General features: G+C 37.4%; 1 protein-coding gene across 7 annotated transcripts in view; it reads left to right on the forward strand.

Annotated features, from left to right (window-relative positions):
* The window catches only part of LOC143298345 (palmitoyltransferase ZDHHC18-B-like), an 84,413-nt gene that overhangs the window by 42,697 nt on the left and 16,259 nt on the right, over nucleotides 1–25,457 (forward strand). For 2 of the 7 annotated variants that reach the window (XM_076611218.1, XM_076611222.1), the window contains exons 6-12: nucleotides 860–908; nucleotides 3,244–3,346; nucleotides 5,130–5,239; nucleotides 6,758–6,899; nucleotides 11,713–11,875; nucleotides 15,021–15,047; nucleotides 23,593–23,643. In XM_076611218.1, coding sequence (XP_076467333.1) covers nucleotides 860–908; nucleotides 3,244–3,346; nucleotides 5,130–5,239; nucleotides 6,758–6,899; nucleotides 11,713–11,875; nucleotides 15,021–15,047; nucleotides 23,593–23,643 — 645 coding nt within the window. The remainder of the gene's footprint in view (nucleotides 1–859; nucleotides 909–3,243; nucleotides 3,347–5,129; nucleotides 5,240–6,757; nucleotides 6,900–11,712; nucleotides 11,876–15,020; nucleotides 15,048–23,592; nucleotides 23,644–25,457) is intronic. The other 5 variants (XM_076611219.1, XM_076611223.1, XM_076611220.1 and 2 more) reach the window with 3 other exon arrangements.

Consider the following 25,457-nt stretch of genomic DNA (forward strand, 5'->3'; position numbering starts at 1 on the left):
AAATTATGTACATCAGTGTGTGTGTGTGTGTGTCCTGACATCACTCTGCTCAGATAGCTCTGTCCTTTGTGCACAGGAAGATTTTTTGGACATGCAAAATAGGCATGCAGGCAATCATTAGTTTCATGTAAGTTTCATTTGAACATGTTAAGACACGAGGCATGAATGGATTAGTGTTGTTTGCTGTCTCCATCTGTTTTGTTAGTTATTTTGAATGGCTAACACGTGTCTGTTTTGTTGTGTTATCAGCAGCTGAGCTGATCATGAGGAAAATTAAATGACATTGTTTCCTGCTTTGTATTTGTATTTGTATTTCTTTTTTTATCACAACAGATTTCTCTGTGTGAAATTTGGGCTGCTCTCCCCAGGGAGAGCGTGTCGCTATGCTACAGCGCCAACCTTTTTTTTTTTTGTATTTTTTTCCTGCGTGCAGTTTTATTTGTTTTTCCTATTTTCAGGACAAAAGCAAAAACAAAACAAAGAAAGAAGAAGAAGAAAAACGAAAGAAAAAAAAACAAACTCACACACACACGAACAACTGACTCTGTTCAAGTGATTGTGAACATATGAGGTCTTTCGCTGTACTATTCAGTGAAACTAAGCATACAACCCGTGACTAGTGGACAGGCATACACACTTGTATGAACGCACACACACTTGTACATAAGGCACACACATTTGTACCCACCCATGCTCACGCCCACCCATGTTCTCTTACACACACACACACACACATATGCGACTGAGTGATGAAACAAATCTACATGAAAATTGTATATCCAACTGAAAAAAAAAAAGAAGTGAAAAATGAAGTGATGTGAATCGAAGTCAGTTTGTGTGTGGTGTGTGTGTGTTACAGGGGCACAGCAGGACAACTTTCTGACAGCCATGAAAGACTCTCCTGCCAGATATCCTTCATTTATTGATCAGTTTTGTTGTTGTTTTGTGTGTGTGTGTGTGTGTGTGAATGTGTGTGTGTATGTGTGTGTTCTTCAGTTTGATCTGTCATATTTTACACAGTTTTTATGTGTCCTTTTTTGTGGGTTTTGTTGCTTTATGAGCGCTGTTGATTTGCTTTTAAGGAATCTTAAATGAAAAGGTACACTTCATGCTTTATCATCTGAAACTAATAAACTTTTTTTTTTTTTTTTTACTGTTCTTGACTTGCCACTTGATTTCTCTTTTTTGTGATTGTGAGAATATATGTTATGACTTTCTGTGAGATATGTTTGTTTTTGGTCCACCATACACTTAGTGTTTTAAACTTTTTTGTTGGTTCTTTTTTCATTTTAAAGAAAACTGAAGAACAGACTTTGGTAAGAAAATATATCCGGTACACACCTTGGATGATATTCATTAAAATTTTGCTTTTTTTTTTTTTTTAAAAAAAAGAGAGAGAAAAAAAAGACTGAATGGTTGTTTGCATCTTGGAATCAGAGATAACTGATAAGTCATACATGACAGCAAAATGAACTTGGAAGTTTTTGTCAGAAAAATGAATTTGAAATGTGCAGTGATGACTTAATGGAAGCATGTTGTGGCATGCCAGTGGTTGTCACGGTCCCTCCCTCCCACCGTCCTCCCTACCTTCCGTCCATCCTTCCATCCATTGCTGTTTCCTTGACAGTCCCCTACTATCGTAGAGGCTGTGGTCTGCTTCTTTTCTGTCTGGTCTATTGTCGGCCTTGCTGGTTTCCACACCTATCTTGCCACCTCAGAAGTTACCACTAACGAGGATGTAAGTGCCTTTGGGTACCCATGGCTTGTGTTTCCATGGGCATTTTCTTTACTGTGCTTTGATTGCTTTGTAGATCTTTGGGGGGTAGCGGGTTTGGAGCGATGGGGAGGTGCTTGTCGATTCACCGTTTCAGTGCCTGTTCTTTTCTGCGTAGTCTTCTGAAATCATGTTGATGTTGTGAATCAGTGTCATAGTATAGTCGTTTTTGTTCTTTTTTCACTGCACAGTAAGGGTGTAGCTTTGTTTGCAACATATCCAAGTTGTGACAAGGAAGGTTTGATCCATGTATATGGGATTATTGGTAGTTGGATGTCTTTTTGTTGTTGTTTTTGTTGTTTAAAAAGTATCTTCAGTAAGACACAGCATTATGAAAGGATCATCGCTCGTCTACACAGTCTTCTCAGCCCAGAGTGGACACACATGAAGATAGGTTGAATTCAGTAGGCAAAGAGTAAAAGTATTATGCTGCATAAAACACTTTAAAGGATTTTGGATTGAGCAGATTGGATTTTTTTCCCTTTATTTCCCCTCTGTCTTTTGATATTGTGTATCATGTTCTGCTTTGTTTGAAAGTGGAATGTGTTTGTTTGTATTTTCTGGTACATGGGTATTGTAGCTCCTCACCTCAGTAACAGTGTGACTATTTTTGAAACTCTTCAAAAATATGTAGAACTAGCTTATTCCCAAGTGTACTTGTTGTTTAATTTTTTTTTTCGGTTTTTTTTCTTCAGTATAATGATTTTTTTCCAAGTGAAAAATGTTTTTTAAAAAGTGAAGTATTCTTGTGTCTAACTGATGTTTGTTTGCTCTCATGCTGGCAGGGTTGTTGTTTTGTGTGTGTGTGTGTGTGTGTGTGTGTGTTCCAAACATTCACTATCTTTTTCCTCAGTTTGTGTATGTGTGTGTGCTTACATTAGTGCTTATTTTCAGTGTATGTAGTAGAGTTTCAAGTTGATGTAAAGCAATGAGCGTGGAAGAATTTGTTATCATTCTTTGTGCACATGACACTTAAAAAGCTGGCCTAGATTCAGTGACGTTATGCATTTCACTGAGTCAATGTTTTCATTTAGATGCTTTATTATTTTTGTTCAGTCAGATATTTTCTATTGCCTATTTGTTTTCACGTTGATCTTCATTTTCTTTGTTCTTTGAGGCAGATGCAAATATTGTTTAGGTTTTGTGGGGGAGGGGGTGTGGGGTTTTTTTCTTCTCTTTTTTTGGGGTGGGGCTTGTTTTGTTTTGGCTTTTTTTCCCCACTTATCTGTCGATGTATAGGGGCCTTTTTTTTTTTAAGTTAGGCATTTGCTTTCGGAAACTAAGCTCCCGCAGTGTTGTGTCAAGCTACACTTTTCTTTTTTTTCTTTCTTTTTTTTAATTTTTTTATAGTCAAGTGTGTATGTTTGTGTGCTGTAGGTAAATCAGACATTTTGGTTATGTATATATATTTATAGATATATATATATATACATATATTTGGTGGTACTGTAGTCCTTAACTGTTGTCACTGTGATAGAGGCTATCATCTGCTTCTTTTCCGTGTGGTCCATTGTGGGCCTTGCCGGCTTTCACTCCTATCTGGTCGCCTCGGAACTCACCACCAATGAGGACGTGAGTGTTCGGAGGGGAGGGGGATAGGGTGGAGGTTGTTGGTTGGGATGACATTGCTGCTGCTGACGGGGGGGTATGGGGGTGGGGGGTAGTGAGTGGTGTTGATGGAATCCCTCTGCTGCTGCTTTGTGAGACATCACACACAACACACACAATTTCCAAAGTAATGTGTGTGATAAGGATAGCACAGGTTGTGAAATGAGTTGTATTCACTGACAAAATTTGATGTGCACATTAAGCTTGAGTTTGTTTATTTCGTTTTTGTTGGGGTGGTGGTGGTTTTTTGGGGGTGGGGTGTGGGGTCAGGTTTCCCAGCCAGTACTTTCATTTCTGATGGATTCTGTGACTGTTTTGTGCTGATTTTAACTTTGCAGCACTGATCATATCGTTGCCATCTTTTGACTGTATTCTGATTGATTTGATTGCAAAAAAGAAAAATTTTTAAGAAAAAAAAGAAGAAACATTTTCATTGGGTATGTGATTGCATTTGGCACTGTTAGAGTAGGTATAATGGCAACAGTATAAACTAGAACTACTATCATCCATTACATTCACACACTGCTGAAATTCTTTCTGTAAGTACTGTTGGTCAAGAAAACAGAATATCAAATCTGCCTAAAAATGTCAAAGAAAACGCTTTTTAAAGTTACTATGGTAATAATTAAATATTAAAGTGGCAAAGTGTATTAAATGTTAATTAATTACCTTTTATTATGTGTTTCATTTTCACCAAAGTGTAAAATATGATTCAAGCACATTATCATGTTTATTTTTTATTACATTTGAAATGTAGCCTTTATTTCAAGTTCAGATATTTTCAAATTAAAGAAACATCATACATCATTTAATAGGAACTTTTTTTTATGTACTAATTTCATTTGCATGTTGATAAGGGTGAAAGCTTTATAGTTTGATATAAAGTGGCAGATTAAAATAAACCCAAATTAAACAGAATGAAAATAAAATGTGAAACAGAAAATAAGACACTTTAAGCAACTGTTATTCAACACACTGCTTCCCCTCGCTTTATTTGTGATTCTCTGCCTTTATTACATTTCTGTCATTGGTGTGTGAATGTCTTGTGCCTGAACAGTGGGTACAGTAAAAAACATCAGAGTGCTTTATTTTTGTGTTTCTATTGTAATTTTTCATTCATGACCAGTTTACCACCTGAATTGTCTTTCAGCAGTGGATTAAAAAAATCTTAACAGACAATTGCTCTAAGTCAGATCATCTGTTCTTTGTGAAATCAATGCTAAATTATATATATATATATATATATATATATATATATATATATATATATATATATATGTATGTATGTATATATTTTGTTTATGTCACAGTATGTGCATGAGTGTTTGTGAATGAGAGGGTGAATTAAATAGTTTTGTTGCCATGGGTTCTTTTACATGCACTATCTTCTGTGTGCGCTAAGTGCATGCTACACATGGGACTTGGGTTTTACCATCTTATTCGAATGATAAGCAAACGACCAGACCACCACTCAAGGAAGATGATGAAATACTGGATAGTCTGAGATTCGAACCTGTGCGCTCAGATTGTCTTGCTTCCTAGGTCAATGCGTTGCCACTAGGCCACAGCTTCACATGAATGGATTCATTCCATACGAATGCATGGTTGACATAACAAACTGTACTGCTTGATTTCTGTCATCAAGTTTCAAGATGCAAAAGGTTTTAACTTTTGAGAGAGAAGGGTTTGTATTGCATGCTCTGATCATGTACTGACTGTTGTTGACATGAGATGTGGGCTATTGCAGATCAAAGGTTCATTTACATCCAAAAGAGGCCAGGAGAGTTTTAATCCATACAGCAAAGGGTCCATTTTCAAGAACTGCTTGCAAGTCTTGTGTGGACCAACACCTCCCAGGTAAATGATGTATTCACTGATTTATTCATTTATTAAAAACTTTTGTTATTTAAGATTTGATTTGGTTATAATTGTTTGGGGTTTTTTGGTGTGTTTTTTTTAACTTCTTTTATATCTGTAGCATGATTTTGTCATACTGATTGATTTATTTGTTTCTGAAATCTTTTATTTTTCTCCAGAGTTTTATTTTATTGTATTATTGATTGAGTTATTGAGTTTATTCAAACTTTAAAGTTTATGTAATGTTTGATTGTGTTGTGTTCATTGATTTGTTTGATTGATGTGTTTTTATTACTTTTCTTTCTTTTTTTATATAAAGTTTGAGTTTTGGGGTATTGATTCATTTTTTCTTATCTTTATTTCAAATTTAATTTGATTATACAGATTGAGTCATGTTTTTTTGTGTGTGTTTTTTTTCAAGTCTGATTTTGTTATATTGGCTGTTTTTCTGAAACTGAAGTTTATATAGTTTTGTTTCATTTTGCTGGTTAATTGGTTAATTTTGTTGTTATTTTAAACATTTTACTTCAAGATTTATTTTGTTATCTTGAATGATTTTTCAAAAATATTTGAATGATTTGAAAAAAACAACAACCCAACTTTATTCTGTCTTAAGGTTGGTTTTGTTATACAGAATAATAATGTTTTTTGGGTTTGTTTGTTTTTTCAACTTTATTTGATGATTGATTTTGCTGTATTGATTGATTCATTGATTCTTGATTTTTTAAAATTTCATTTTATTTGTTTGATTTATTTATTACGAACATATATTGCAAAAAGCAAAGAAGGTTTGGAATGTTTGTGTATGGAAAGAATTGTAACAAATTTCCTTAAAGCATGCTATTACAGGCAGTGCAATGCATTGTTATCAAAAATGCTTACATGTACAAGAAGTGATCAGTATTATGCATTTATGGTTATCAGAATCATCAGTGTTATGAGAAAAACAGCCAGTATAACAGAATCAGACTTGAAAAATAAAAAAAAATATACCATGACTTGAAATTAAAAAATAAGGACATTTGAAATTACTCATTAAAGATGTAAACTTTATACCTGAAAGTAAACAAATGTTGTATTTGAGGGAGAATAAATATGAAAAAGTGCACTTGTTACAAAAGTATTATGAAGGAATTTTGAAATTGGTTTAGACATGTTTCACTTTACACCCATGAAATTAGTCTTAATGTTACACTGTATACTCATGAAGTTAATCATAAATGTTGCACTGTATACCCTTGAAATTAGACTTAAATGCTGCACTGCATTCCCGTAACATCAGTGTCGCACGTTACAATGTATACCCATGAAATTAATCATGCATGTTTACACTGTATACTGCTTTTCAAGCAGACACCATTGTACTGAGTTAGATTGTGAAGAAACATGAAAAACTGTACGCTTGACATAAAAGCATGACATATATGAAGATACAAACAATAAGCAACATGTTATATTAAATTCATTGGGTGACTTTTTTTTGTTTTTTTTTCTTTTTTTTTTGTTTCCTCCTCCCAGTTTGCTGGACAGGCGTGGGTTTGTGGTGCCGGACAGCTCCCAGTCACACGTAAGTGGGCCCGAGACGCACAAAGAGCGTGAGAGTAACTCAGTTAACGTGCGACACGAGTATTACGGCTCCACCACAGTGACCAATCAGAAAGTAAGATGGCTGTCAGACGTCGTTGTGAGCCCCTGCACGTCGTGCCGCCACTCACCCCCACGCCCCCACCCAGTGTTGTTTTTGCCTGTCGGTGGTGTGCTGTGTTGGTGTTGTCGGCACACAGAGACGTCCATGCACATGCCAGCATTTTTTCTTTTTTTTTCTCTCTTTTTCTCTCTCTCTCTCTCTTCCCATGAGTGTGTTTTGTTTTAGCCCCAGACCTCTGCCGTTGATCGTCCTTGTTTTCCAGAGTTGTTGCTGCTAGATGCCAAGTGTTGTTGTTTCTTGATGCCTGGAATGCTGTTTGGGTGGGCTTTTTTTCCGTACTGTCATGTTGCACTTTGTACTTTGTTTGAACAGCATTGTGCATAAAGGTGAATCTGAGGTTCGATTCTTGTCAGGATCATTCTGGTCTTTTCCGTGTTTTGGGATAAGTTTAGTTGCCGGCACTTTTATTCCACTTTGTATTACAAAGATTCAAATGGGTAGGTGTTGTTGTTTTTTTGTTCGTGTGTGCGTGTGTGTGTGTGTGCGCGTTTATGGGTGTGCATTTGCGCAGTGGGTTTTATATCAGTTATGAAGAAAAACGCTAAGAAGGTTTAATTATTTGATATTTCACTCTGTTTATATTTCTTGTAAAGTTGTGCCAATTGATTTGACCGATCAGTGTTAAGGATTAAGATCCACTCTACACACCTCGTTGGTATATGGGTCATGGATACTACTCTGTTTCCTTTCATCACTACTGGATATGCTTTCTGCGTTCTTGACCTTTTTGCATTTTACTGCTCTGTCTATTCCTCAAAACCCTGTGTGGCTGAAGGCTTTGTCTTTGGCCTGGTTTGGTACGCAATTTTCCTCTTGGATTGGGAACAGTTTCTGTAACTTTCTCTATTTATCACAGTTACTGTCGTCGTAAACAGGATTTCCGATAGAAACATGGTGAATATCAGGTTGCAGTCTTTCAGGTGAGGTAGTAAACTAAGATAGTATAACTGAGGAAACACATGCAGCATGCTTTAAGGACACATTAAAGAACTCAAGCTGTGAGAGAGCTGCACTTGGCAAAATCTGTATATATAAAAAAAAAGTTCATTCTTATAGGTGAACAAAATTAATGTGTACATGTATGTAGACAGAAAAAGAAATGAATCAAAAGTGGTGTTGGACAAGTTGTCCGTCAGATCCATAGGTGTTTTTTTTTAATGTTTTTTGGTTGTTTTTGTGTTTTTTTAACATACAATTTTATGCTTGTACTTGGCTGGTGGGATTCTGGATTTGTAGATTAAATGATCCATAAATAGTGAACCTAACTTAGCAACAACAACAAAACTTAAAAGTTATTACCCATAACCAGACACTGCAATAGTGAACTCAATTCAGCATAACAAAAATTCAAGACTTAGTACTTGTAACCAGAAGCTGCAGTAGTAAACTCAATTCAGCATAACAAAGACTCAAGAGTTAGTACTTCTGCTAATTGTATTTGTAACCAGATTCTGCAATGGTGAATTCAGTTCAGCATAGCAAAAACTCGAGTTAGTACTTGTAACCAGACAGTGCAACAGTGAGCTTAGTTCAGCATAACCAAAACTCAAGAGTTGTTACTTGTAACCAGACATTGTGATGATGAACTCAGTTCAGCATTACAAAAACTCAAAGAGTTATTACTGGTAGCCAGATGCTGCTGTAGTGATCTCATTTCAGCATGACAAAAACTCAAGAGTTATTACTGGTGACCAGACCCTGCACTAGTGATCTCAATTCAGCAAATGAAAATTTATTTGATACTCTCTATATCCATATGCTTCAGTAGTGAATTCAGATCAGCAAAATATAAAGTCAAAATTAATATTTGCTATAACAAGGCACTGCAATAGTAAACTCAGGACAGCAAGCAAAAACTCAAGAGTTCGTAGTTGTTGTTACGAGACACTGCAATTCGCCAATAGTGAACTAAAAAAAAAAATCCCAGAGTTAATACTAGTTGTGACAAGATGCTGCAGTATTGAACCCAGTTCTGCAAAACAAAATATCAAGAGTTGATACTCGTGACAAGATGCTGCAATTTTGAACCCAGTTCAACAAACAAATTCTCAAGGGTTAATATTCATTTTGACAAGACACTGCTATATTGAACCGAGTTCAGCAAACAAAATCTTAAGAGTTTATGACAATACTCGCAGTAACCAGACACCGCAAGAGAAAGCTCAGCAAATGAAAATGCCAGAGTTGATATTCATTGTAACCAGATGCTGCAGTGCCTGGTATCTCCCCCCATGGTTTGGGGGAAAATTGGTGATGGATGATGTAGCTAGACGCTCCTCCCCAGACAGAGAGACAGACAGACAGACAGAGATGTAGGCACAGCAGGGCAGGAGTCTAGACTGCTGGGTTGTTATTCTCTCTCTCTCTCTCTCTCTCTCTCTCTCTCTCTCTCTCTCTCTCTCTCTCTCTCTCTCTCCTGTTTCTCTCTCTCTCTGTGCCTTCAGGCTTAATAGTGGGCTGACAGACTCCCAGCTTCCCTGCTTCAGCCAGGCAGCTGATGTAGTGTGGAGGGGAAAATCAATAGCTTGCTGTCCTCCAGTTCTACCCCTGCTTTATTACCTTTCCCTCCCCTCTTCCCCTGTACCACCATGGCACACACCTTCCCCACCCTTTACACCCATACCCACTCATCTTCTCATCCCTTCCGTATTGCTGAGGCTTCGCTGAGCATGTGGGGATTAAAGCTTTGCCTGGGGTTGATTGGTTTTGCATTCCAGCATCATTCTTATTCAGTGCCGGGTTGATGGGATGTTTAGGATGATTGTTGTGCATGTTGGCAGAACCTTGTTTAGCGGCCGATTGAGCGGGGTCACATTGTGTCCAGAATTTGTATGCTGGAAGAAAAAATGGTGTTTTGATCATGGAATTTTTTAGAATAGATTTCTTTTCATTGCGAAAAGTATAAAAGGGGATTAAGATTTGAAAGAATTTCATGATGAAAAGTATGGAAGGGGATTAAGTTTCGAAAGAAACTATGATGTGTGTCAGATTCAGTAGCTTTTTATCTTTGATTTGATTCCGATGGTCATTTCATGAAATTTACTTGAATTTTATATTTGCAAGCAGTTTGTTAGACTGGCACACAAATGTTTAGATTTAAGGAACTAAAGATGGTGCTGTGCCGCATTGGTGAAATTGGGCACCAAAAACTAATCTTTAACAGTCTGTTACTTGTCTGTTTCTTTTGTACTTTCTTCTTGTTGAAACATTTTATAATTGATCATTATGTATTTCATAAGCTTTTATCCTTATCACTATATCAGTTCAGTTCATGAAGCTATCTTTTGGCCTTCTAGTTATTTGTTTCAGTTCCGCCGCTGTGTTCTTGAGTTATGATTATGGTTTGACTTTTTTTCTCAATTCATGCTGATGCTTTTGCTATATGGTTCTGCACACGCCATTTGCTGTTTTGTGGTGATGGTCTTTGCAGAATTAGTCACAAAACTGTCCCAGGCATATTTGTTGTCACAGATTTTCACAAAGTTAAATTTTAGAAACTATTTGCAGATTTTCCAGGAAAATGAAGGGAAAGACAGAAATAGGATCTAGAAGGGACAAGAGGAGAGCATACAGTGATGAACAGGAAATAGAAAGGAACTGAGGGAGAAGTGAAACTTCACTTTGCAAGATATTTATTTCTTTTCTCATATTCATGAAGCTGATTAACGCCTTCTGAAAGAATGGGGGATGTGGGGTGTTTTTTTGTGTGTTGTGGGGGAGAGGGGGGGGGGGGAATAAAGAGAGTCAGAGAAAACAACAACAGCAAACAGTGATTGTGTGTTCAGAATGGTTGTAGCATTGATATTGTTTTCAGAATAGTTGTAAAACAACGGCATTGATTTTGTATTCAGAATAATTGTAAAACAATCAACATTGATTTTGTATTCAGAATACTTGTGAAAGTAGAATCAGTGGATCATGTAATATGATTATGATTTCTAAGTTTCTTTTTTAAAACAGATACCATTTTCTTTGTAAATTGTCTACAACAGGAAAAAAGAATCTTGACAAAATGAATAAATACATCAACACAAATACGTCAACACAACACCCCCGTCAGTTTGGCCATATTCCCTGCTCCTTTTTTTTTTCTTCTTTTTTTTTGTGCACACTCAGTTTTCATTTTTTCTGCCATGTTCTTTTGGTTTTTTTGTGTGTGTGGTATTTTTTTTAAATTTTCAGCTTTTCATATTTAGCACATTTGTGTGGTTAGCTGCTGGTGATATGCACTTCTTAGAGAAGTAAATTCTGTTCATTTTAGGATGGTGTTGGGTACAGGAATTGCTTTTTGTCATGGTAGAACTAATTTGCTTTTTCTATACCTTGGACTTTGAGAGCTTTTATGTAAAAGCAGTATATTGTAGATAGGTTATGAACATAATCTTAGGAAATATCCAATATTCCGCATGTTAGAACATACAACATGAAAAATAGCATCGTTTTCTCCAAAACAATTGTGTATCCATTGTAAGATTATTGTTTATTGACATTTTAACAGGAAATGTGGCTCACAAAGCATAATATATTGAATGTGCATGAAATATTTTTGCTAGTTTAAGTGTCTATATTTCAAAATGAGATGAGCAGAGTAGGGTTGTTGTTTTGTTTTTTTTTTTATTGTAGCTGGCTTGCATGAATGAGAACTGTTTGGAGGGTGAAACGAAGAGATGATGAAACTAGACGTCATGCACTTAATCACACCATTGACGTCAACAACAAATCATTAATGTTCTCGGTCTTGTTCCCCCCCTTTTTTTTTTAACAGACAGGAAATGCAGGCACAAACACAGCAGCAGACTTACCACCACCGGCGGTTGTCACGACGACAGAGGAGATGGTGTCTGGCGGTGAGGCGGTGAAGAAGCGGGAGATGATCAGCTACCAGACCTCTGATGGGTCCATCAACAGCAAGCTGCCACCCGTCAGTGGTAAGTCAGACATCAGTACTTAGTGCCCTGAAAAGTGCAGTGCTGTGTGAAGTTAGTCAGACATTAGTACTAAGTGCCCTAAAGGGTGCAGTGCTGTGAAGTAAGTCAGACATTAGTACTTAGTGCCCTGAAGGGTGCAGTGCTATGAAGTAAATCAGACATCAGTACTTAGTGCCCTGTAGGGTGCAGTGCTATGAAGTAAGTCAGACATCAGTACTCAGTGCCCTAAAGGGTGCAGTGCTGTGAAGTAAGTCAGACATCAGTACTCAGTGCCCTGTAGGGTGCAGTGCTGTGAAGTAAGTCAGACATCAGTACTCAGTGCCCTGAAGGGTGCAGTGCTGTGAAGTAAGTCAGACATCAGTACTCAGTGCCCTAAAGGGTGCAGTGCTGTGAAGTAAGTCAGACATCAGTACTCGGTGCCCTGTAGGGTGCAGTGCTGTGAAGTAAGTCAGACATTAGTACTTAGTGCCCTGTAGGGTGCAGTGCTGTGAAGTAAGTCAGACATCAGTACTCAGTGCCCTGAAGGGTGCAGTGCTATGAAGTAAGTCAGACATCTGTACTTAGTGCCCTGAAGGGTGCAGTGCTGTGAAGAAAGTCAGACATCAGTACTTAGTGCCCTGAAGGGTGCAGTGCTGTGAAGAAAGTCAGACATCAGTACTTAGTGCCCTGAAGGGTGCAGTGCTGTGAAGAAAGTCAGACATCAGTACTTAGTGCCCTGAAGGGTGCAGTGCTGTGAAGTTAGTCAGACATCTGTACTCGGTGCCCTAAAGGGTGCAGTGCTGTGAAGTAAGTCAGACATCAGTACTCAGTGCCCTGTAGGGTGCAGTGCTGTGAAGTAAGTCAGACATCAGTACTCGGTGCTGTGAAGTAAGTCAGACATTAGTGCTTAGTGCCCAAAATGGTGCAGTGCTGTCTATGATGCAATGCAATGAGATGATGTCTGCAAGGTTCATCACTGATTCTGATGGGTAATTTGTGATTTTTACCTGTAATGATTGAAGGGTTTATGACCTGAGGTACTTAATTCTTGTAAAATGCAATGAATCATTTTTTTTCAAATCGAACTGAATTTACCTTGAAGTGAAAAAATGTAAATGTCTTCCACAGTCTTCTTTATGAGACCGGCATCCAAAGTCATTATGCACATTTCTGAGTAGGTATTCACGATTTGTGAGTTGCGGCAGAGGAGTCATCGTGAAACAAGAGGAAAATATCATTAGTTAAAACAGTATGATCACCAGTTAAACTGATGCAAGGTATTCGATTTGACAAATTTGGAGAGGAGTTTCGGAAAGCATTGTGTGACGATGTAATATGTAGTCTCAGCTTCTTGTTGATGTGGCTAGTGAATAAATATTCTTGTCATAATCAGATGATCTCCCTTAAGGGAAGCAGGGCTGGGGGGTGAATTATCTGCTGAATCTGGTGAGATCAGGGAGAGAGATCTTTGCAGGAAGCTGACTTGTCCCTTGAACATAAGCTTTAATGCAGTGGTACAGAGCGGCAAAGTGCTGTGTGATTGGAGCTACACTTTACTCGGTCATTTTTATGAAGGTTGTCAAACTGTGTGGATCGATCCACATGTCACCTGCTTTAAAAAAGAAAGGGGGTGGGGAGGTGATGGGGAGGAAGCAGATACCTGACATTTACGTAGGACTGAGACCCTCATATGACCCAACCCCCCCAAAAAAAAGCAACAGACAACAGATAAAAAAAAACAACAAACAACTGCAACAACAAGCAACAGATAAAACCACCCAACTTTGATATTCTGTGAGATGCATGCACTCCACAGGCCTTGCAAACCAGTGGGGTGGGATTCAACTTGTTAACCAGTTCACCACTGTCAGTAGGCATTGTTGATTTTAGACGTTCATACACTTCCGTAAATGAACATGTTGGATGTTGATCACTTGATGAAACTGTCAGGCCTGCCCCTCACTTATTCTTCCTGTCTGCCTGTATGTTTCTTCTACACACACACACACACACACACACACACACACACACACACACAGAATTAAAAAAACAACAAAAAAAACGAGTATATAATGTTCAGAGCTGCTTTGAAAGATGAGGTATATTGAATGTTCCAAGTATTATAACTGGCAGATAGTTTTGAGCCGTTAACTATTTTCTGCTGTGGATGTTTTCTTCTCTCTCTCTCTCTTGCTCTCGCTCTCTCTGTCTCTATCTGTCTGTCCTTCTCTCTCTCTCTCTCTCTCTGTCTGTCTGTCTGTCTCTCTCTCTCTCTCTCTCTCTCTCTCTCTCTCTCTCTGTCTGTATATGTGTAAATCTTCCATTGAAAATGAAAAACATACTGTTCGAGTGTACATTGTATGGAGACCTCAGAGAAACATACCTGAAGGATTATTTAAGAATTCATCTTGGAATTCTCAAATAAAAAAACAACAACTGGAAACATTACCAGTCTGTCGAAATTTCTCTTTCATGCAATGAACAGAAGGAAATGTCTTATCAATGGCATTTTACCTTGCCGGTGACAGAAAGCAAGTAAGAGAAAGTAAAGTGAAAGGGAAAAAAAACAAATCATTAAGATCTTTTCCCACAGTGCCATCTTCCTCTTGACTGTCAAAACTTAAAAAGCCTTGTGGGTTAACTTGGTGTGGAAGAGACGGTTGATTCTTTAGGGTTGGAATGGCTTGGATCTTACTTGTGGAGTGTGTCTTACGGTCTATGTATACAGATTTCTTTTCATCGTTGCACCAAATAATGCTGTTGAATGTAGTGTAGATGTGTATATACATGCACGGATGCATGTGTCATTTGTGTGTATGGGTCGAGTGTGGTTAGTCATTTTGCGTCATGGCTGTGTGTGAACGGGCCATTCTGGCACATTCTTCTAAATGTACTCAGTGAAAGTGAAATGGGTGAAACAAATGCCATTCGCTTTTCTTCTTCCTCATCTTTTCTTCCTTCTTCTTTTTCTTCTCTGTAATGTTATTGTTATTTATTGTTATTATACAGATTCTTCTCTTCATCACACACACAAAAAAGATAGTTATTGATCTTAGTGTATGTCTTCAGATTTCTCTCACCATCAGACCGAATGATCGTTGTTGATCATTATTGTACTTTGAAAACAAAAATTGAATTCTTTGTATCTCTCTTTCACGCCTCTCAGGAAGCTCTTCAGTCCCCACATGTGGAGGTAACTGATTGTTTTGGATGATGGATGTTTCCCCCCCCCAAACCTCCCTTTCTTTTTTTCTTTTTTTTTTTTTTTTTTTTTTTTTGGTATGTGTTGTGAAGTTTTCAGTACGTGTTTTGGTGATGTCAGTGTCACGAAAAGTATGTTGCTTTTGTTTCTTTTTTTTCTTTTCTTATGCGACTGTTTATGTTTTGCTTTGACAGGCATTGAAGAAGAAGAAAGAAAGAAAGAAAGATAGAACAAAAATGAGCAGATTCTGGGGTTAATTTAGGATTTCTTTTTATGTGGAATGATTGTTATATATTGTTTATGTGCATTTCCACTTGTTTTTCTCGGTGTTCATGTGTGCTTAGTATATTCTTTTGTCTCCCCCACCCCCTTTTTTTCCTAGAAATATTTTTTTCTAAGATCACTGGTTGTTTCAGCACTGTCTGTTGTGAATTATTGGATGTGTTCCCTCCCCTTCTTTCATGTCCTTTGTGTATATTTGTTTAGTGTGGTTTAAAAGAATGCTTAAGATTTTGTTGTCATTTGTAACTATCTGAGCATATTCTTCTTCACTACCCCCACCCTCACACACACACACACACACACACACACACAATCTGTTTAGGATTTTCAGTTGAAAGAATGCAGTTTCAAGGCAGTTCTATATGCTTTTCTCTTTCTGTACCTCTGATCAATCTTCTTCAAAAAGAAAGAAAAAAAAATATATATATATATTCTTGATTAGTCAGTTGATCAGATTAAGGATATTTGGCATTTTTTGTTTGTTTTATTTGTTTTTAAGTGAGACAGAAGTGGACTTGTTCATGTGAAAGGCAAATCAAATTTGATGTTGGCTATCTGTGTGGGGCTAGTCCAATCCCGTTGAAACAAGAATTCATTTCATTCTCAGCACAAGGAGTCTCATTACACTAGCCACTCTGTAACACAATCAGTCCATGCAGATGCGATTTTTCCACAGAAGCAGCATAGAATATAGAGAAACAAGTAACCAAAAGAAGCTTTGAGCAGCTGCATCTCACAAGCCCGTGAATATAGCAAATAATGATTTTGGCAGCTGTCTGTTAGTGTTGGTCGGTGATAGCACATAAGTGTTTTTCTGTAACTGTAAACAGTGTAAACAATGTAACTGTAAACAGTGTAAACAATCAGTGACTTCAGCAGCCCTCTGTAAACTTACAAGTCTTGCGGTCTGTAGAGAATTGCCGTTCATGTGTAGCTGTCTCATCAGTAACTTCAGCAGCTCTCTGTAAACAGTCTTGTCGTGCTGTCCATTGTTGGTCTGTAACTGAACAACAATCTCTTCAGTAACTCTTCGCTGAGGCATTCAACTGGATGTTTCTGGATTCACAGATGTTTCTGTTCACTCTGCCCCGTAGGGAACTTTGAGGCTTAATTTCCCATTTTGTTTTCCTTTTTATAATTTTTTTTTTTTTTTCTTTTCTTTTTTTTATATATATTTTTTTCTCGCCCCTGTGTATTTTCTTCCACTGTCTGTTCTCTTGTATTTTTCCTGTTTTATTCATTTATTTATTCTATGGTATTGCTAGTCGTCAGTGTTGTCTGGATCATTTGATCATTCACTACTTGTAAACTTGAAAAGACAAGCTACATAGAGGAGTTGCCATGAAGTACTTTATCTTTTCTCTTTTTTTTTCTTTTTCTTTATTTATAGTAGTGGGGTGGGAGTGATCAGTAATAATAATAATAGTTTATTTCTATTGCGCCTTTCATTAAAATACAATAATGCTCAACTGACAAGGCACATTACACAAGTAAAATATAACATAAAAGAAACGCTCTGCACAAAAATCACACCCACATGTAAAAATCTCCAAAACCATTCCATGTGAACAACACAGACACCCCCAAAACAGTGAACTGGACCAAACATTATCATCTACGTATAAAAAGAAACAAGAATTAAAGCACATACCGATGAAATACACACACACACACACATGCACACACACACGCACACATCAGTATTAGGATATATGTATGCATGTGTATACACGCATGCCCCCCCCCACCCCCACACATGCCAATAAGATTCATACACATAATGAATTTGAATGTTATCAGAGATGAAAAGCACACATGTTCATCATCATTGATAAAAGCAAGTTCAGTTTCACTATAAAACACCTGGATTAAAACAGAAAACAGAGGGTAAAAAGGAGGGGATTCAGTTATTATGCTGGAACAGATAGGTTTTTAGAGATTTTTTAAATGCTGGGCAGTTTCTACAAGACAAATAGTGGAGGGGAGAGAATTCCACACTTTTGGAGCATTGTAAGAGAAAGCTCTTTCACTATATGTTCATGTTCTAATTCTGGGAACAGACAGAAGACGAGATTCAGAGGATGAGCACAGTTGTCTAAAATCAGTGTCCAAAATCAGTGTGTAAACAATATTGAGATTAACAAGAAAAAAGTATCTAGCAGAATACTGAAACAATTAACAAGAAAAAAGTATCTAGCAGAACACTGAAACATTCTGACACATGTATGTCATGCTAATAGATAGATACATATATGACACATGCCTCTAAAATGATTGAAAGCTAGTTGTACTTTTGAGAGCAAAACATCACCAGTAAAAAATGATGGAGGTCACCATATCAAGCAATGCATGCATGTGCATGCATGCGCACACACGCACACTCTCTTTCTCTCTCTCCTGTATATGACAGCTGCAGATACTCCAGAGTTAATGGCTTTTTTTTTTGCTTTTTTTTTTCCCCCAAAGAAGTACATTTTGAGAGTCATTTCGAAAGTTCAGGCAATTACAAATTTTATCAAGTGGTTAGGCAAAAGTTGAAGAAGCTTAAAAAAAAAAAAAAGAATGTGAGCCATGTTTCCTTTTAACTTTGCAAAGGATTCTCATATCAGGGCAGAGAGGGAGGGAGGGAGACATCTTTATTAAGCAGAATGGTCAGAAAGGAACCATGAATGTAATGAAAGGCACTGAGAAAGTGCACTGCAGAAATATACACATGAACAATGACTGAAGCTGAGCTCTTGTCGTAAGGTGCCCAAGTTATGTAAAGATCATGTGACAGTCTGACTGTAGACTAAAGATCATGTGACAGTCTGACTGTAGACTAAAGATCATGTGACAGTCTGACTGTAGACTGCTGAACAGAACCTTCTCTTTCTTTTCTTTTTTTGTTTGTTTTTCTCACCCCTAAACGTTTTTCCTTTTTTTTTTCTTTTTTTTTTATAATTGATTGATTGATTGATATGGATACTTATATAGCTCCAATCCTCGGTGGGAGACCAAGCTCAAAGCACTTTACAAACATGGGGTCATTTGCACAACAGGCTGCCTACCTGGGTAGAGCCGACTGACGGCTGCCACTGGGTGCTCATCATTCATTTCCTGTGTCATTGAATCAGATTTCAGGCACACGCACATCACACTCAGACAGACATGCAACATTTTATGTGTATGACTGTTTTTGTTTATTTACCCAGCCATTTAGGCAGCCATACTCTGTTTTTGGGGGTGTGCATGCTAGGTATGTTCTTGTTTCTATAACCCACCGAACGCTGACATGGATCACAGGATCTTTATTGTGCTTGTTTGATTTTCTGCGTGCATATACACATGAAGGGGGTTCAGGCACTAGCAGGTCTGCACATATGTTGACCTGGGAGATCGGAAAAATCTCCACCCTTTACCCACCAGGCGCTGTCACCGAGGTTCGAACCCGGGACCCTCAAATTGAAAGTCCAACACTTTAGCCATTTGGCTATTGTGCCGTCAGTCAATCATCCTCTGCTCTTCTTTGACCTTCTGCTGCCTTTTATTCCCCGCCGTTCTGACCCGGTTTTCTCAGGAAGAGGAGCAGGTTGGGGGAGGGGGTGCTAAAGTTTATACAAAACAAGTTTGAATCATGAAAAATCAACATGTGACACTCTGCATGGGTTGCCAGAATAAAACCAGAGAATGGTGTTTACAAACATTGAACTGGTGTAAGCCGTTTTACACTGCAGCTTAAGGTTGATCCCATACTGACATACACACGTACACCCCCTCCCGTCCACCCATTTCCCCAGCCAGCTCCCTTTTAATCCAACAATTCTTATACCTCCTTTATTTCCCCTGTAGTCTCCTCCCCCTTCTCCTCCAAAAATATTCTTTATGTCATCAACTTTGATTTACTTAATTTTTCTGCCTTGTTTTGCACTCATCTGCTTGCTTTATTGCTTTGTTTGCCTTTGTTGCTGTCATTTTAGGTGGTAGGAGTGGAGCCACTCTTTATTATTTTTATTTTAAGGTGTGTATGTAAGAGAGGGGGTTTGATGTTAGTTTTTCTTTCTTCACTTCTTTGTCGCATTTGATAAACAAGACACAGCTTTCATTTCATTTTTGTCTGCATTAATTTTTTTGTTGTTGTTTATGAACCATTATTCTTTTTGACTGGATAGATACTTGCTTTTCGGATGCGTTTTAAAAGCAGTCTGCAATAAAAATGGTTATCATTCAAGTGATGAATATATATAATTCTGTTGTGCCTGTGTTAAGAGATGGCCTTTAACTGTGTTATTTTTCTGAGGAGCTACAAATAACGTCAAGACTGGCTTGTTATTACCCCATGGAGAGCATTTCCTCAAAGAGGCCTGTCTTCAGTTTAAAAACACACATGAGCAAAGGAAACAAGAGCGGCAAGGCCTTCAAGACTCAGATGTGATAACCGCTAAAGCAACCACAGGAATTGCAATATATGAAAACAAGACTTCATCTCTGTGGTGCCAACAAGCTTTTCCTATCATCATATTGTGCCTTTTTGTGACTTTGACCTTGAACTTCTGACCTTGATTTTCACTTGAGATCATGCTGTCACCATGGCAAGTCACTGTACCAGTTTTGGTGAAAATTGGATGAAAGATGTTAGTTCTGTTGGGCGTTATCTGTCTTGCCAAATAATGACCTGGATCTTTGACCGCTAATCTTGCTTACCTCACTGTCTTGAAAGGGGTGACTGGGAAGGTCGTGTGCATACATACCATCCTGCCATGTTTGGTTCGAAAACCACTTGTGCTTGCTGATGAAATTCCAGTGTTCAAGTTAACCATGGACACACATGTAGACACAGACAAAAACACCTGGACAACCATGACCGGATGAATATAAAAGACTTTTGCTCATTCACATGAGTCAAACATTATCAGACAAAGAAAGGCAAAATTAAGTATGTCAGGTCAGTTTCATTCGGATGTCACAATTTTAAAGACAAAGACCTTGTCAGCTGAATGTCAATATGGGTAAGTCTGCTGCCACCGTGTAAATTTGAACTCAGTTCTGTCTGCCAAGGATGGAGCTTGACAGAAACTTATTTCCAAATGATTGATGAGTATTTCACTGTTTGATGCCAGTTTTTTTCAGTGATGCAGTAAACAGATGTCATTTGCAATGAAAATAAAAACAGCAACAAAAACAACTTCTGGCAGAGTCACTAGCTGTTAGCAGAAGTTGATTATGTTCTTATCAATAAAACAAGTCTGATGCAGATCTGGTCAGCGCCGTAAACATCAGTATTGATTGCACACATTAATGGTGGTTGTCAGACATCTACTCATATGAAACAACAGAAAAAGAAAACCAAAAAAATGAAATTTGGAAACAAAAGAATCAGATAATGGAAGAAAGTAAAGTGTGCAGCTGTTTGTCATACTCTGACCAATATCAAACCACAGAGAACAATGAAGAAGAAAAAAAGAGAGAGTTGTGCAGCTGGTCCTTTTGGAAATCTGGTAATCCTGGATACATTATGCAACAGGGTAGGGTGTAAATGTGCAGCTATGGTATGATATTTAATCATACACACAGAAGGTAATAGTGGTTTGAAATTAGCTTTTTAAAAATTATTCATTTATTGATGCTTATTTTTGACTGAAAGCCCCATGACAAAATGTATTCCCCTGTTAATTACAATGTAGAGGTAAGCAAAGTGATAAGTAAATGCCTGCCTCACTCGAGTGTCTTTGTAATGATTTCTTCAGACATTTCTTCCCCAGACAATTATGAGCTTGCTTTCTTTGTGCATATATCTTTTTGTTTACATGTATGTCTTTGTAAACATACAATTTTATGTCGAGGGTCGTTTATTGATTTGTTTTATATACAAACTTACACATGCCCATGTACTTGCACACATAAACTGAGGATTTATAAAGATGTCGTTTAGAGTCTTGTAGTCTCAGTCCTAATGAATATGTCTGAGTTTTAGACAGGAAGATAATTGGCGGAGAAAATGCCATTATTTTTGTCAGCTTCCCATCTTCTGCGTAAATCAGATTGAATAAAAAATATACATATTTTACAGGCAAGCACATAATACACACACGTGTACTTTTTTCTTTCTGTTTTTTTAAAAGAAGTAATGGTTGTCCATGTATTTGTTTTGTTGATGTGAGTCCTATGTTGCTTGACTGCCAATCTTGATTTGCTGATCAGTATTTTATGTTCATGTGGTTGCAGCCCCTACCTTTTAGGAATTTTGGAAAAAAAATGTTTGTCCTGTTTCTGTTTTTCCAGGGATCTTCTCACCCCCTTCTTCCTTTTATACCCCCACCCCTATTCCCTCCCCCTCTCTCATTCTTTCTGGCTGTTCATTGCATACACATATAACTTTAGCATATCTCTATCTATCTATATATAATATATATATATATCCATTATTCCCAGTCTTTTCCTTAGCTCCAAGATTTGAGTGTTGTTTAATTTTTTTTTCTGGAAAACACCAGTGGTAAGTTTTGAAAAGGGGGGGGGGGTTGGGAAGGGAATTGGAATTTGTTGCATGGGGTGGGGGAAAGTGGGGGGGCAGAAGGTTGTCACAATTAAAAACTTACTGTGATAAAGGGCATGATTATTGTTCTTGCCCTCCTATTTTCTCTCTTTTTGTATGTGTGTGTATGAGATTGTGTTTGGATGTGCAAGTGTGTCCATGTTTGCCTCAGCTCAAAACGATGTCATTCTATAAACATATCTGAGTTCACTGAATAAACATATTGCATTTTCAGAGTTTTATTTTTTATCTGCTTCAGAAATATCTGTGCTGTGTGGTATTGACTGTTATTGCTGCTTATGATTTATTTCCCTTTTTTTTTTTTTTTTCTTTTTTTTCTTTTTCAAACCAAGTCCAAGGAAGACTGTATCAATGAAATGGGCAGTAAAAGTTGAACATGGGAGGGGATGAAAGGGCGGCCTGGGGGGTGGGTGGTGGGCAGAAAAATGGACATTCCTTATAGTCTTATTTTCCAGCATACAATGTGCAACAGTTTAATCAACACCAACTCCATTTTTCTTCTACTTACACTATGTCCATTGTAAAAAGCATTGCTTTATTTAGGCCTAGATTGTTGAATCCCACTGAAAATTAAACAAAATCCATTGTTTATTGTTCTTATATTTTTTTCCCCTTCCATCGCTAACTGCCAACCATAATGTGGTTTTTTTTTCATCACTCCTAGTAACATAATAAATATTAAGCGAAGTTGTTGATCAAACAAAACAACAGTTCATTACCACGGTAAATTACTACAAAAGCTTGATTTGGAAAATTGGGAGGTGAGTGTTATGCACAGTTGTTGTGCATTCTGTAAATTTATAGAAAGAGCTGAGTGACAGTCATTTGGAGAAAAGTGACTGGAGATGACACTGAAATACAATATTTGGAAAATTGGGAGGTGAATGTTATGCACAGTTGTTGTGCATTCTGTAAATTTATAGAAAGAGCTGAGTGACAGTCATTTGGAGAAAAGTGACTGGAGATGACACTGAAGTACAATATCAGATAGTTAAGTGATTTCAAAGATGCTTCTGGGGGGGCAGATTTTAACTGATTGTTTTAGCGTGTTAAATGAGTGCACCATGGAATCTTCATCCCCATAGCCTCCATTGATAGATACAATACAATATGATACAATTCAATATGATACAATACAATATGATACAGTACATTGAATGCTGGCTGTTAACCAGTCACCATGTAGGCTGGAAATTGGGGCATGGAAGAACAAAATATTACCAGTAGGACAACAGAGAGAAATCAGTATTTCAATATTTGGGTCTGTTTTTATTTCAAAGGAAGTCTGACCTAAAACGTACCTTGTGATTTAAAACAAACAAACAAACAAAAAAACAGATCTTTTGGTTCAACATTTATGTCTGCTTTTCTACCAGTCTAGCTAAAACAACATTCTGTTTAGATTTTTTAAAATATGAAAAATCCTTTTTTTTACAGCACTCGCTTTTTGGTTTAACTCTGAAATTAATGTGAGCAGTGTAACAGGGTAAGCTGCAGACTTTGAGCGGGGTGGGGTGGGGGCTTGGGGGGGTATAGAAGGGAACCAAATCAGAAAATTGTAACAGTACAGTTATGAAGCTTGCAACAGTTGAGACAGACATATTGGAAAACAAAAGGGGACTGGGGAGGAGGGGGGGTGGGGGGGGGGGAACGGAAGGAAATGCTGACCAAAGTTACTTTGTGGCACGTTGTGTGTAGCTGTGAAGCTGTTTGCTTTGGCAGGACGGAAGAATCATATCTGGGACATGACTATAAACCAATTGAACTACATTGGTAAGTGTGGTGTCTGCACCTCGTTTCCATTGGTGTCCCTTGGTTGGTTTTTCTTTGCGTGTGTGTGTGTATGTGTGAGTGTGTTCTGTAGATGTTGCAGCCTTCGTGGTCAGCACTTTTCAGTTGGTCGCCACCTCCTCCTCACCATTATTGCCGTGTGTTCTGTTTTTTTGGTGTGTGTGTGTGAATGTGTCTGTTTATTTCCAGATGTCAATTCTGAGTTTTCAGTGGATTCGTCGCATTCTTATGTGTGAATTTTGTATGTATTTTGTTAGATCATGCTTTTTTGGTTTGTTAGTTTTTTTGTTTTTGTTTTGTTGTTGTTTTTTGTCTAAGAGGGTTTTCCCCCAGTTTTTTTGGTTTTGTTTTTTTATATTTACTTTTTTCTTTCTTTTTTTCTTTATTTTGCTGATGGTTAATTGTTTTGTTGATCACTTATTTCATTGTTGTTTTATTTATATATTATGGACTTTTCTCCCTATTTTCTCTCTTTCTGAAAAACAATGTAGTAATAGATTGCACAAACAGATACATAATACATCGAAAGGCTGAGAGTCCAGTTCACTGTAATCATTTTCATGTTATTGGAATGTACAAATAAACAAATACCAGTAACTTTATTATTTATTGTTGCTTTATTGGCATTGAACTGACTGCTGAAATGATATTGCTGTTTTTTGTTCAGTATTTGTGACACTAGCTACAAATGTAAAATCAGCTTCTGAAACTAAAAGGAAAGAATTGACCTTGTGGTTAAAGTGAAAGAAAGAAAGCTGAAAGTGCAAAGACAGAGAGAAGAAAGATTGTTTGAAAAAAAAAAAATTAATTGTTGGATTTTGCATGAATGATTCAGTTTACATTTATTAATTTTTGTATCGATAGATATAGATAGATAGACAAGGAAGTTAGGTAAAGACATCAACACAGAAATTGACCACATGTGCATTGAAGATCTGGATCGAAGCTGAGAACTCTATCCTTGATGGTCTTTTTTTTTTTACCCTTCTTTTTTTTTTCCCCCAATGTTGAAATAGGGGTTAGGATTAAAACCCACATGTTCTTGTCCACCAAAACACATTGCTGGATATGCAGCTCAAAGAGGTACCATGTGCAGCATGCATGTACATATATAAAAGAACCAACGGCAACAAAAAGTTCTCCCTGGCAATATTCTGCAGAAAAATCCACTTTGATAAGAAAACAAATGCACTTCATGGCAGAAAAAAAGGGAAAAAAATGCTATGGACCTCACTGTAGCTCTCCCAGCTGAGAGCAGCCAGAATTTCACAGAGAAATATGCTGTGACCAAAGAGTAATACAATACATCCAGTCCAGTGCAAAGGCTCCATAGACACTTCACTTTACATGAACAAGTCCTGCATTCATCCTGGCAGACTTTTGGGTCTGTTTTGTCATCTCTTCAGAATATTTCAATGATTTCTTTTTTTTTTCTCTCTGAATTTTTGTGCGTACACATGTGTTAGCTCTTGTGTAAATCACAGCTTAAGTTCTCCATTGTCTGCCATCTGTCGCCTCTTTGACTCGTTGAGTGTCAGCTTTTTTCTTGAAACTGTTATTATTATTATTATTATTATAAGCATTTACACCTAATCCTGAAAATAAGCCCTAGGTGTTAACAGATAGAACACATGTAAATATCAAAATGGAAAAATTGAACACAAGATACCAAATATAAAAATTATTCACCTCCCCCTCGCCCCCTTCCCACACACACACCCACCTACAATACATCCAAGCACACACACACACACACACACAAGTCATACAATACAACCGTAAATAATACATAATCA

This window comes from Babylonia areolata, chromosome 23 (assembly GCF_041734735.1).
Source record: "Babylonia areolata isolate BAREFJ2019XMU chromosome 23, ASM4173473v1, whole genome shotgun sequence".
NCBI lineage: Eukaryota > Metazoa > Mollusca > Gastropoda > Neogastropoda > Buccinidae > Babylonia > Babylonia areolata.